This window comes from Atta cephalotes (genome assembly GCF_000143395.1).
Source record: "Atta cephalotes unplaced genomic scaffold scaffold00008, whole genome shotgun sequence".
Classification (NCBI taxonomy): domain Eukaryota; kingdom Metazoa; phylum Arthropoda; class Insecta; order Hymenoptera; family Formicidae; genus Atta; species Atta cephalotes.
Genome location: NW_012130072.1, coordinates 7103889 through 7118795, shown reverse-complemented (window position 1 = coordinate 7118795; position 14907 = coordinate 7103889). Strand labels below are relative to the sequence as shown.

Sequence of the window (14907 nt, the reverse complement as noted above, 5' to 3'; positions counted from 1 at the left end):
AAAAGATAAGTACAACTTTTTATTTTTTCGTCAACCGTTTGAAAGTCGTTTTCTACATTTTCTTATGTATTAAATTTTTCTTCGTAGAAACCAAAAATTATCATAATAATGACGCTCAAGGAAAAATTGAAGTAAAGAATAAAATCCTTATTGAAATCGTTATCAAATCGCTCAGATATATATGCTTCAATCATTTAAAAACTAATTCAGAGTTGATTCTTTGAATCAGTAGTGAAAAAAGTTGTATCCATCTTTGTACAGTTGTATACTTATATAGTTGCTACTATTATATTTTTCTCTTACAGTAAGTATATTCAGATATTCATTTTAATTTACTTATTTCTTACAGAATTATTATATAATTGCAAATTAATATATAATAAAACTAATATAAGAAATGCTAAATTAAAAAAATATACAAATTAAGATATAATAGTTATATAATATCAATTATAGATTAAGTAAAAATGAAATTTTATTCCTATGTTAATATAAAAATTCTTTATTTCAATTAATATTAAAATTAATATTAAAATTTTTAATATTTTCTGCTTAATCACTACAATAATTTGTAACTAATTACATATTATTACAAATGTAACAATATCCATATAAGAGAAAATAATTTTATTATTATTATAAAATTATTTTATATTAAAATTATTTAATATATCTCCATAAATTATGTAATTAGATGCGATGTGCTTTGAAGAGATTGGATGTCATATAAATTTATTTAGTACCGCCACATTTGTGTCGCATGATGACGCAGTGATTGTGTTGCTCCGTCATTCGTTTGCACACATTGTACCGCTTTGCAGTATGTATTCTTTTGTGGATCTCGCTTTGACAAAGGTCCGGTTTGAGAAGCCGCATTTACATATTTTACTCCGGTAATTTTATGTTGCCACCCACCCAAATAAGGCTTCAAAATCTTTTGTTTTTCAATCGGCAAAGTCATCTTAAAGATATAGAGGTTACTAAAACTCGATTTTTCTTTTATTTATATCGATAATAAAATTATATAAACATACTTGGCATCATAATAGTTCCGATTTTTTCTAGATAAACTTTTTCAGATTACGATTTCGCATGTACACTATTTAACTTCAAGCATATTTTTCCTTTCATTAATATACATTAAGTTAATATATAAAAGGAATGCATTAATAACATTATATTAGTTATAAAAAAATAAAAAATAATTATACATTCTCTTTCTATATAGCTCTTTATTGATTTAATTTTTTAAAAAGTGTTTACATGATACCATTGAATTACAATGTCAGCAAAAATAAAAAATAGATACAATTATAAAAATGTCAAAGATTAAGAGCGCAAACAGTAAGCTGATCTATGCTAATGTTTTTAGTTTTATATACAAATGTCACATACATTTCAACCAATACATTTAGGTCATTATCAATGTTAATACTTAAAATATAATGCTAAAAAAACGTTTTTAAATCCTATATTTTAAATTCTTTACTTTTATATTACAATTGGATATAATATCCTAACGTCTGTATAATTTACCTCTCACATCGTTTATTATATACGATTATATACATTAGAAATGTTCTTTTAACATTATGTTTTAAGTATTAACATGATAATGATGATAATGATTTAAATGTATTGGTATCGAAACGTATGTGACATTTGTATATAAAATTAAAAATATTAGCATAGATCAACTTGCTGTTTGCGCTCTTAACCCTTAACACTTTTGTTTTTATACACTTGTACGATAATTATATTGATTAAAAAAGATAGAGTAGATATTTTCTATATCAATTTTTTAAACATCGTAGTAAAAAAATTTTGAGAAATTGGATTTGCGTTCAATATAATATTTATATTATAAAAATAAAATTCAAAGGTATTAAATATCATTAAAAGGATATGAGAAAACCAATCTATATTAGAGATCTTTACCACTTTCTATATTGCAGAACATATTTACATTTACAATTCAATTTATAATTCTCAAGACTAATACATTTATAATATTTATTTATATAGTTTTTTTTAATTAATATTCGATTTCATATAAAATAAAAACTTGTGTACAAACTTTCCTTCCAACAACAAAATTACAGTAAACAATATCAAATGCATTTAAGATTTACAATTATATTCAAATAATGGAAAGAAATGTATGAAACAAAAAGATCATTAAAAAAGAAAATGAAACATATCAAATTAAAGATACTTTTTCATATTTTAGTGAAACTAAAATAAATAGTTCTTATATTGTGACAAAATTTGACACATGTGATTTAAGTAATTTTAATCAAAGGAAAATGCCGATGACAAGAAAAGTCGAAAACCGGTGGCTCCTTCGAATCTTTTTTGTGTCCGTCAGCTAATAACTTCAGCACTACAAAATTTGTCTTTGCTACTTTCAATAGGTTATTTATCTGCAAAACAAAAATAATAATTTAATGGTAAAAATAATATCCTAAAATAATTTATATAGATATAAACTAATGTTTTTATGAACTCACTTCATTTTCTATTAAACTATTTGATGGATAAAGCAACAATGCACGTTCCAACATATTTCTAGCCTGATGAAAATGTCGACAACCGGCAACATATTGCATTTCACTGGTAACTTTTTCCTACAAGAATAAAGCTAATTAAAATTATAATTTATAACTTTTAGGCTAATATTACATTTGTCATACAATAAATTTTTCAAACGTGTTAATTGACTGTAGAGAGGTTCTCAAATCTCTCCATCCTATATATCACGCTTAAAATATTTGTCGTATGATAAATGTAATATTAGCCTAAAAGTTATAAATTATAATTTTAATTTAGCCAACATTAAAAACATTTATAGTGCAATTTCTATTTGTTATGATTTTATTATAATTTAAATGTAAAACTTAAGTATTAAACTTACATTTCTTTTATGCATTTGAGCATTTGTCATATCTAGAAATTCTTGATAGTGAACAGGTGGTGGCGTTAATAAAGACGAAAATGGCAATAATCTATGTTCATACCTCACTCGCTCGGAATCAAATTGTATCTCTGGAAGCGGTATTTTTTCATCCATGCGAAAACCGACTAGAGCCTGAAATTTTTTAGAACTTATTATGCAAAAACTATATATTCTTCTTTATTTGCACATTATTTTTAAAAATATAATTTACTTTATAATATCCGCCACATATATTTTGCAAAGCCTGATACATTAATATCTCCAAATTGTATGGTCTTGGTGTCGATTTCTTCTTTTTATTCTTAGAGCTCTTTTTACTTCTACCCTTATGAGTATCATTATGTGAATCCTGTTCCATTAAAAACGTATCAGCTCGTGTAATTGCAGATACGAGCCAGCCATACAGAAATTCATACAAATACCAAAAGATATAATGGTATTCGTGAACCGAATATAACTCAAGTTCGAAACCACTTAACAAATACATGACCATAACACGCAGTGTGTGATATAAAATCCAGGTACCAAAGCAGGCCAAATGAGGCCTCGGCGTATCACTTTTTAAAGATAGAGTGTGTAAATAGCCATCAACTCTCTCTGCCTAAAACATGCATTTTTCAGCCTTAAATTTTTTATGTTAAAACGTATGGTTTAATAAAAATGAGTTAACACTTTCTCTAATATTCTAGAAAACTTTAAATAGAATTAAAAAATAAATACATGTAATAGATAAATGTGTTTTTTTTTAATGTAGAAAGTAACTAAAATTCTACGAAAAATTCTTACTTCATCTTGTAATGTCGCAAAATCTTCTAATAAATGCGCCAATTTATCTCTTTGTCTTGCCCTATTATGTCCACTAAGCTGCAACAGGTTCCCAAATAAGCTAACACAATGTGATAGAAAGCTATCGACGTATTCCTTAGCTTGGTGATTCTGAAGCAATGTACTTTTTGATAGCAACACGGGTGGCGCAATAAAATTTCGTGCCGCATCTCTCAATACGTCGGCAAAATTGTGTACACCGAATACGCGATTAGTAGTAGGCAAGTAAACAATTTGTAACATAGATCTGGACAATATGCACGGACTATGACGCGAAAATTCTAAAAAAAAGTCCTAAAAAGAAATTTGTTTATTTTTATATATAATCCACTAATAAAGAAATGTTAATGCATCACTAATTACCAAGGCCGCGTGAAATCCAATATGATTTGTGATTTTAGTAACCATTTTGAATCTATTTATCAATTCGACTAAATATTCTAAAGCATCTATTCTTGGCTTAATTTTGGTGTATCGAGGAAACGTCGGTGGCAGCAGTCTTTGGTTTACCATCGGATCAAATCCCATGATATTTGGATGATTAGCTATAAAATCATAAATAATTAATATAATATATAATCATAATAATTTCTTACATAAATAACATTGCTTTTTATATAAGAAAACATTACGTAAATATTCATTCTTTTATAAAGAAAATAAATAACTAATTCCAAATTTTAAAAAAATTTATATAATGAAGAATATGTTTATGTAATAATATGTCTATGTATACTTACAAATTTCATCAGCCTTTTCTCCGCGAACTACTGTTGAAATCATAATATTAAGCATATCAGAACAATTCGATAACAATCTCTGGCAATCATTTAAATTCTGTTGCAATTGCTGCTTCCGGCCCATCAATGTTAACACTTGATAGAACATTTTCGTAAATCGGATCCTCGCATAAAGTGCTATTCCATCGTTATACTATAAATCAATATTAGTAACAAATGATTAAAATAAATATAATAAATTAATATTATATATAGAATAGGCACAAAAATATTAAAATTATAGAATAAGATATAATTTTAAGATCTAAATTATGATCTAAACAACAGAAAAAAGAAAATCTGCAAAGAGATTTACCTCTTTCTCAGATTCAACATCGACGAGTTTTATTCGACTTTTTCGATGAAGTTCTTCTTCAACTTCCCGCAACATCGATATTGTTTTTTGTTCCGTAATATCTTGCTGTAATCTATAGCCATATGTAACGCTCTGAAAATCCTCCTCTTCAAATACCAAAGCTTTATTGATGCAATCCTTGATTATATCTATTATCTTATACACTGCATAACAGAAGGTCTTTAAAGGTTTATCTAGTATTTGCTCAGGCTGATGCAAATACAAGTTCGTGAAAACGGTTTGTGCAAGACTATGACCTTCCAACCAAGATACTATACACGCGTATGTAGAATCTATTATTCCTATAATTTCGGCAGATGTAAAGCTGTCCAATTTGATTGCGCCTGAATCGACCGCCTGGGTAAAAGTGCAAGGCTTGTTGTTCCCTCGATTGCACAACATACCAGCATCCATTTTTGGATCCATCATCTCGATAGCAGACATGGCTTCAAATAATCCAAACAACTCATCATGTAACAGTTCTCCCAGTTCCAACTCTAAATGCAGAATGCAGAAAAATATATTGGCCTTCAAACCAAAAATGTAAAACATTATTATTATTATTTGTAGAAATTAAAAAAGGTTCATAATAATTAAATCTTAAAAATCACTTATATAATAATTAAAGCACTGCGATAGTGGACTAACCCACATTTTATAAAAACAGAGAATAAATATATTTTTCTCACGATTTTAACTTTAGAAATTAATTGATTTTAACTTTCTCCATTTTTATAAAATGTAGATTAGTCTATATTTTACTTACTTACAGTAAGAACCCTTGAATTATTTTTTACAGTATATATTCTATAATCTAATGATACACAAATTTTTCTTTTGCTCCCAATCTCTTTTCTTCGATAGAAATTTGACACAAATCATTAATTTTTTCATGATTCATGTAAAGAATAATATAAGAATAATATTATATAAGGATAATTAATTTCAAAAATTAATTATTATAATTTATAAGTGTACGTATATATTTTATAATTTTTTCTATTTTAATACATGTAGTTTTTATACATAATTATTCATTAATGCAAATTAAAAGTAAAAAGGTTTCGCAATCTCCAATATATATATATAATAGCTTTTATGTAATCTTTCAAGGAGCACATCCTAATATAATAATTTATGCTACTGATTTAATATTGTATAATATTTAACATACACATTACTATTACACTACACAGTACATGTATTGCTACAGTATATGTAATATATATACCATTACACATTATAACTTATACACATATTTATTATAGATTTTACATGTAATATGTTTTGTACTTTTTGCTTATATTAATTATATATATTTATGTCAATATTTATATCAAATAGATTCCAATAAATTTAAGGAATGTAAACAGAATAGAAAGAAATAAATAAAAGAAAGTCTAATTCTTTTACATTTATAATAACTTATATGTTTAGATTTACTTTCTAAATTTCATTAAAATAAAAAAATAGATATAAATCACATGAATGTTTAATATGGCAAAGTAACATAATTTAGATTGATGAAAATTACATTAATAAAGGTCATAATAATCAAAAATATAATTCACAAAGAATTTACTGACTGTTGAAATATATATATATATATATATATATATTATAATCAAAATAAGTTTTTCTTTCAAATAATATACTTTATTTTTTAATTCTATGTTAAACATAAAAAAAATAATTAAATATTAATTTAATAACGAGATAGAATCAAAATTTAAGCATTATATTGATAATTTCATAATTAAACATAAAAAATAAAAACAATAAATAATAATAATGGAAATTTATATTTTAATATTTATATTTTAATATAACAAATAATAATAATGGAAATTTATATTATAATATTAAAGAGCGGTTAACATCTGTTCCTTTTTTTTAGTTTCTTTCTTACTCATTAATTTCATCGTTTTACTTATTTCCGTTTCTTTTTTCTCCATCTTATTTCAAATAATTATTCAAATATGAAAAACATAAAGCGGCCTAGCCAAAAACAAATAGATTCAATATTCATAGCACAAGGCCATAGCAAAATTAATAGAGGAAAGGAGAGAACGCAGGACAGGTAAACGACCGGTTCGGGACAAAGTAACGATTTGGTAGTTAAGTACCTGTAATCGCCTCGAAAAACTCTTGAGTTATGTCCACCCAGTTATGCACGATCGGGTCAAATCTACAAGATAAAAGCAGGATGCGGCAGTTAAAAAATACCGCCCTACGTTATGCGAGTGGATGGCACAATTAGGTTAAATCACTATCGAGTGCCGTAACGGCACGACAGATCATCGTGTTCATTATTTGTCGGCAACTCGCGAACGAGACTTATTGCTACAATTTATCTATATCGAAACTTACGGTAAATCTTTATCTTCGTTGATATCAACTGAATTCTGATCCTCCACCATAGTCGCCATTATTGTGGACGATGTTCTGTTCAGTAAGTTCAGTGTTCAGTTCTGTCATCTCGTCGCAGGAATGCCACTCTCAGTTGTCGTGTCAAAAATCCCTGAAAAGCATTGCAGTGAGTATCGCGCGAATCTTACCCAGCTTTAAAAATCTTGACTAAATTTAATCTTCGGTTAAATTATAATTAATTAAAACCCGTTTTTATTAAGATTAACAACATAGATTAATTTCTCAGTAACTTTAACTTACTCTTAACTTACTCTTCACCTTTTTCTACTCTTTTTTAAGAATTAAAACAAATAAAAAGTAAGTCAAGATTAATCTATATCATTGGACGAAACGGACATTAACTGACAGAATTGTTTAAAGTAAAATTTTTGACTATATAATTAATTCCAATCTAATCCAATCTTTTTTCTCATTTATCAAGTTACCAAAAAGAAAGCTGATAATTCTGTATTAATGAAATAATAAATATTCGTGTTAATAAAATAAATTAGTCATTAATTAAATAATCGATGTTTAGTTGAAATCCTAAAAATAGACTTTATTTATGCCGAAAGTCTAAACTAATTTTAATAAAGTTACATAACAAAAATTAATATAAATCTAAATTAATTTGTCATGTGTAAATTAGTTTTCAATCTAGTTTCAATCTAGTATTGTATTTTCATAAATTAAATTTTTTATTTTTTATTTACACTTGTAGTTTAAAGTCCGTATTGAGTAGATTTTTATATTTGAGTCTTAAATACAATCTTAATATAAGATGTTATAAGCCAATCGAGAACTGTATTAGCATCACAAAACATCATTTAAGAAAGTTTTAAAACAAGAACAGTATGTAAATACTGGCTTTAAATCAAAATTCCTCTAAAATCTTGCGATGCATCTTTCCCGCCTTGCGTGCAAAATACCAACTGACGAATCGCTAGAAACTTATCATTTATCACTAAACTCCTAATCGTTTGTCGCATAAATATTGGTGCGGCCACAATAGAAGGAATAAGGAATAAAGATTCCAACCTATCAAAAACCGTATTCCGGTGTATCCGATATCTGATAGATTGAAATCATTATTCCTTATTTCTAATTCCTTATTCCTTCTATTGTGACTGTACCTTAACAACTGCGTTGCTTTTCGTCCTTGAAATACGAAATGCGCTCGGAATCGGAGTCCTTCGTTCACATTCGTCGCACATCCGAGAGCTCACTCAACGACTTGAAGATTGAGGGGAGAGGAAGGAGAGTAAGCAGGGTGGCCGGAGAATCTGGGGGAATCTAGCGATAGTGCGTGATACGTTGTCGTCTCAGTCGGAGTCGTTTGTCGTTTCGCGACGTTAAAAAAACAGTGTACATATACGTCACATACGTCGCGGTGTGTGTCGAGTGTCGTTGCGCTTATCAGTATCACTGGAAGAGAAAAAAGAAGAGAAAGAGAGAGAGATAGAGAGTGCGACTTAAATTGTCCGCGATCGCAGTGATCGCGCGAGAAGCGTTTGAAGCCGGTGTTGTTACGTAGTACGGACTTTATTGCGCGTTTCGCCTCGCTTCGCTTCATCTCGCCTAGTTTCGTCCCATCTCGTCTCATTTCGTTTCGTTTCGTTTCGTTTCGTTCCACGGCTCCGGTTGCTCACCGTCTCGTCTCATCGAAACACGCAAAAGTGCATGCTACCGTAGATTGACAACGAATCTACACTCCTCGCGACACACGGCGGAGGATGTTGGATCGCGACACGGCGATACATCTCGTCGCCGGAGGGTGGGTATTATTTTCGACCAGCGCGCGCGCGCGCGCGCTCGCGCGTGTCTCAGACCCGGTCCGACCCGGCTCTGTTCTACTCTGCTGACTGCTCTGTTCTGCGTCACCAAGACCTTGGCAGGTCTTCAGCTCGAGTTCTCCTTTGCGATACGTTCGATTTATACGATCCCGATCGAGTCGAGGGCGATTAATAGCTTTCTCGTGGCCTTTTCGCACGGTCTCAATCGAGCTGAAACCGGAGACCACTTTTCCCGAGAGGTCGTCTTTAATCTGAAGCGCATTTGACGTGCATAGAGTGCTCCGAAAAAAAAATATTTATCAAGCAATTTTCTACTTTTGATATTTTCTTGCCAACCTTCCAGTTGGTTTTCCTGGCGTTATGGATTTTTTTTAAGAATAGCAGCTGGAGACTAATAACTCTGATTATCGCTGATAAAAAATTTTAAACCTGGATTTAAAAACTGTACATTCACTGACAAATATCATCATTTAATGTCAGGATTGCATCAGTTAAGCATGACTCTACCATTTCTATGTACTTGAATTAGCACGTGTCAGATTTTTTTGCCTTTCCATTACATATACACACATTATGTGTGTATATGAAAAAAGAAAGTTCAACGCACTAATTAAAGAGTGGATTAAGTTAAATCAAAGAACATAAAAATTTTATTAAAATATCTATATTAATTTGTATATTGTATATAAAAGTTTAAAACAAATTTAATTAATTATAATCTTATTTAGTCCATTTTTCATTTATTATTATACATATATTTTGTTTATATTATATATTAATTATATATTCTTATATATTAAATTATATATTATATATTATCATTATTCTGTTGTCATAGTTATTGATTTAACACCTTGAGGGATTAATTAGAGAGATTAACTGGAATGAATTAATCAAGATCATCGAAGAGCATTTTAAGACCAAGTGTTCAGTTATAAGCAAAGTCTAATTAAAACTTTTGCATAATAATAACGAATAAAAAATAGACTAACAAGGTTATAATTAATTAATTATTTTCCTAATTTTTACGATATATACAAATTCTAATAAATAACTTTATAAATTTTAATATGTTTTTAATTTTAATATGTTTTCTAATTTTTTATCAATTTGTGAGTAATAACTTGTATTTCGAAAATGAATATTAATGGATTTATAATCTAGTGATGATTGAAAAAAGAATTAACATTCAACGCTAACATTTCATCAAATAGTCTCGCTCAATATTTTTACAAAAGAAAAATAAACTTTTTAATTTAATGAAAGGAATTATAAAAAAAAACATCCAGAGAATTGAATTGTTTTATTCATTAAGATTGAAAATTGAACACGTAAATTTTCAGTTTTTAATTCATTTAGACTGAATTTGAATTTATATAAGTCAAAAATCAAAATTTCAAAAATATGGTATAGAATAGAAAAAAAGATATAATTTCTTTCCTCTAGTCTACATTGCGTAATTAAGCAATATAAAATGTAATACAAGCATCTCCATAATATAAACGTGAAATCAATTGTATGTAGTTTACGCGAATGTAGTTTATAAATGTAGTTTATTACTGCGATAATAAAATTAATTTGTTTTATTTCTGCGCTTAAAATGTTGTAGAAATTCACACTTCAATTATTTTTGCGTTTTTTGAATTATCTAATGAAATAAATCTCCGTCTTACGTAAATGTTTCGGAATTCTTTTGGTTTTGTTGCAGTTACAAATAAAAAGTATTGATAGGTATGAAAACATATAAATGTTGAAAAAACATATAAATTTTGTCTTAGTTCGATGTATTCATAATCGCTATTCTTGTCGAGACGATTGAATTGAACCGATACGGTGACGAAGCGCACGTGGTCACTGCGACAAAATTATCGGACAATTATTTCTAATTCAAAAGGAGTCACATTCAGAGCAAAATTCTCGTGTCGCTTACGAAATTAGCGATTTTTTTTTAGATAATTATCGAGAAAAGCAACTTTTCTAACAAAAATTCCTTCCATTTTTATACAATTATAGTACATGTTACTATGTGCGAATTAGCACGTAATCTCTGTATATCAAATTCTTATCGACGATGTAGTAAATTTATCATCTTTTTATAATAGTCACGATATATATGGTAAATAAAAAATATATGCGTGAAAGAAGCCTGAGGTTGCACACATTTCTGATAACCTCAAACTGAATATAGTTCAGCGATTGTTGGTCTTTTTAGGCGATAATATCGATTTTTCTCTCCAATATTATTTAACCTCAATCAGTCGAATCTACTTTTTCTCGCTCTTTCTGTTTAATGTATAATATAGTCGATATAGAGATGTTAAATCAATATAATAATAATATTGAATAATGCAAAATAATATTAAATTATTTGAACTTGAAAAATTATAATGAATATAATGAATTAAATTGAGATGAAATTTTCACGTGAAGAAAATTTAATTAACTGTAAACGTAAAAATATTATTTATTAAATTTTTATTATTTTATTATTATTTAGGAGTAGTATTGACAATATTTATTTATTAAATGTTGATTTTAATATATATAGAATATATAAGAGAACAAAAATTTTAATTAATCTTATAACTGCGCAAGTAGCGTTGTTGCTTATTGTTCTTGATTATTAATTTATTTTAGTTAATCTTATCTTTCTTTATATTGAATCAATAACTATTAGTCAATTCTATGATTTCTATTACATTAGATTCATATAAAAAACTGCTATATCTGTAAATATTAGTAAAATTAAATATAAAAACATAAATATTTTAAACGTTAAAATCACTCAATAATAATATGTCACGTTATTTAACAGAATATGCATATATTATTTAATTGTCAAAATTGATTATGTTATGCCACTGTAATTGGGTATTTTATATAAAGTAATCCTTTTAATGTGCAATCCAGTGTAGTGCGAGTGATTGAATTTATCATAAACAAAATAACGATGCGTAATGTTATATACATGAAATATATGCATAATAATAATGATGATGAAAAATAGACTAAAGAAGATTGTAATTAAATTAATATTGATTATATACAATATGTATTCAAATCTATGTGTCTTAATTGACATATTTATATTGTATTATTTTTGCAGTGCAGTACAATATAGTGTCTTCATTCGTGATGTTGTTTACGGCTAATACATTTCGCAAATGATGCAAGGTTGACCAACTAGATTTACAACTGGCCTTACCAATGCCGAAATATAAGACTGTTATGTGTAAGAAAGCGTCAGATAGCGTGTCAGCACTGTCAGTAGTTCGCTCGGAAAGGAATCTGACGACGCAGTTAATAATGTGCCTGTCCGGCGCCACGTACTAACTTATATTTGCTACCTGCTTGCGCGTATACGTGCACGTAGACACTCGCATATATTTCTGTAAGCTTTCGATCGTACGTATACAAAGTACTCCAAACAGTCAACAACTCATGAATTCCTTCGAATCTTCGATTATCGAAGGAAAATCGAAGAATAACGTGGAACTATCGCTTGAAACGTGTGCGCTGATATATAGGTCAAAATTGCGTCAGACATGTGGCGCCGGGAGAGAAAAGATGGATTATATTTTATTGACACGTAATGTATAGGATCATGTAGAATTAGGATATACGATGTCAGTGTTCGAGAAAGTAATATGAAGCCCGCAAATTATTTCCTACAATTTAAAAGTAGGTATAGGTATTTTTATCAATATGCGCTTATTGATATTGCAATTTTATTCGATTGATATGTATATTTTGAAGAAACCATAAATCATTCAACTTTTGACTTTCACCAGTAAATGTCTTGGTATTTATTGATCTTTCTGAGTCAATTCAAAGATCTAATTAGAGTTAATTATATAAATAAAGAATAATCATAACGTTTATTCTGTATTTTCGAAATTCACTTTATCAAAACCTCCTATAATTGTCTGCAAAACTGATTTGTAAATTTTTAAAAATCAAAAATTAACGATTTAATTTGTGCTTATTATTAATAATTCTCTATAAATATTATTGTTAGAGCGCCTAACATCTCGTTTAAATTATATCGATCTTGTGATATCGAATCTTGCATTTCCTTTTTTTTCTTTTATTCAGAAGTAGATCAATTGAAAAGTCAAATTTGTGTATATTATAGAGACTTAACATTTCTCACTTGACAACAGAGAATAACTAAACGATTTATTTACTCGAAATACCGCATGTTGGATTCTATTCCGAAACTTTGTAAATCTACAAGACTTATAATACTATAAGCATAGTAGAAATTTCCGCAGAAATTATATAGTCATAATGAAAACGGGAGCTTCTATTTTAATATTTATAATATTTGTTATATAATTAAAGTTGAGAACTAATTGTAAGTTCAAAAAACTTCTTTTTTGTGTTATTTATTTGAAATAGATTGAAAATTCTTTGTGCTCAAATATGATAAAAGAAGTTTTGCAAAGAAATATTACTGTAGCATATTACTATCTGCATGAAAATTGTTATTCGGATTAGCGTGCAAATTTCCAATCAATGAGAGCACAAATGTGCACGTTTTTCAGCACGGCAAGCTATGCGGATTTATTACGCACGGCATGTGAATCGAATGCTAATTTACTGATCACATTCATTTGGACTTGATAAAAGGTTCGACATATACTATGCAATAGCGACTTTGCAGGTGGGCGAATTAGGCTAATTGAATCCCCAGAGCCAATTGGCGCCAGAGGCACCATTGAATCTCGAAGATCAAAAATATGTTTCTCCATAAATGAAGGTCATATGCTCACACATATAATTTGTTAAGAAGACTTTAAATTTACGATACGTGTAGGCTGTTCTTTTAACTTTACATATATAATATGTTACATATATAATATATATGTTTGATATTTCTTTTAATATTTAATAAAAATTACATACTTATCGCTTTGCAATTTTGCACTTTTTTTCTATTAAATATTTTAATATAAAAATTTATTTTGAACATTTTAAATTAAAGTTTTATTAAAATTGATTTAATTTAAATCGGAATATTATAGAAATGTATAAAAAATAAGATTTTATTTTTCCCATTTTTAAAGTTTAATATATTTATAAAGTTAAAATAATAGAACTTCAAAATTACAAATATGAAAACCTCAAAAAGAATAAACATGTTACTGATAACTTGTTGCAACAATAACAAGTTTTCTAATACTCTTGATAACTTTACAGCGTGACAAGAAATGATATAATAAGTCTAATTGGAAAAATTCGCAAGATTGTGTCAGTAAAGTTATGCGTGAGAGTTTACATTAAATAAACATTGATACTTTTGCTTCTTACGAATCATGCAACAACATTTCTTATGTTTTACCGTTATCTTAATGTTTATATATAATTTTTATCGTATAATTTCTATTTAGATAAGATAAAATTAAAATCAGATTAACTAGTAACAGACATTTTGTTCTCTCAGTGATCCGTTTTGCTCTGTTTGTAAACATTATAAATTAAATACATTATACGCTGATTACAACTGCGTACATAATCAAATTTTCCAGTCAGTAATTATAACAAAGTTCCAATTATAATTATAATTTATAATTATAATTATAATTATAATTAGAACTTCGTTTTAATTATAATGAATTTTCCTTATATTTCTTTGGAGAAAATAATGATTTTGTTCTCTGTCAAACTGTAATAAATTAAATGGTTAAAATTGATAAAAGACAACTGTGTGTGTGTGTGTGTGTGTGTGTGTGTGTGTGTGTGTGTGTGTGTGTGTGTGTGTGTGTGTGTGTGTGNGCGCGCGCGCGC

At 28.0% G+C, this 14907-nt stretch overlaps 2 protein-coding genes across 2 annotated transcripts in view; both read right to left on the bottom strand.

The window, feature by feature from the left end:
• Positions 1 to 961, bottom strand: part of LOC105627389 (IQ and ubiquitin-like domain-containing protein) — a 6287-nt gene extending 5326 nt beyond the window's left edge. Inside the window, exon 1 of the mRNA XM_012208670.1 lies at positions 744 to 961. Within this exon, the coding sequence (XP_012064060.1) occupies positions 744 to 961 (218 nt within the window). The remainder of the gene's footprint in view (positions 1 to 743) is intronic.
• A 963-nt stretch (positions 962 to 1924) lies between these two features.
• Positions 1925 to 7344, bottom strand: LOC105627304 (N-alpha-acetyltransferase 35, NatC auxiliary subunit). The gene is made up of 10 exons (XM_012208591.1): positions 7286 to 7344; positions 7042 to 7103; positions 4877 to 5412; positions 4522 to 4714; positions 4145 to 4326; positions 3743 to 4075; positions 3168 to 3557; positions 2915 to 3088; positions 2511 to 2627; positions 1925 to 2423 (listed from the first exon to the last, which is right to left on the bottom strand). Exons 1-10 carry the CDS (start codon positions 7342 to 7344, stop codon positions 2283 to 2285), a joined length of 2187 nt encoding a protein of 728 aa, XP_012063981.1. The 3' UTR covers positions 1925 to 2282.
• Between the last annotated feature and the right edge of the window lie 7563 nt (positions 7345 to 14907).

Bases quoted from the DNA above. Each gene is read 5' to 3' on its own strand.
- LOC105627304 (XM_012208591.1), bottom strand. From the start codon at position 7,344: ATGGCGACTATGGTGGAGGATCAGAATTCAGTTGATATCAACGAAGAT. The intron at 7,104-7,285 runs GTAAGTTTCGAT...TTTATCTTGTAG, and splicing joins AACGAAGATAAAGATTTACC to ATTTGACCCGATCGTGCATA. The intron at 4,715-4,876 runs GTAAATCTCTTT...ATTGATTTATAG, and splicing joins ATGTTGAATCTGAGAAAGAG to TATAACGATGGAATAGCACT.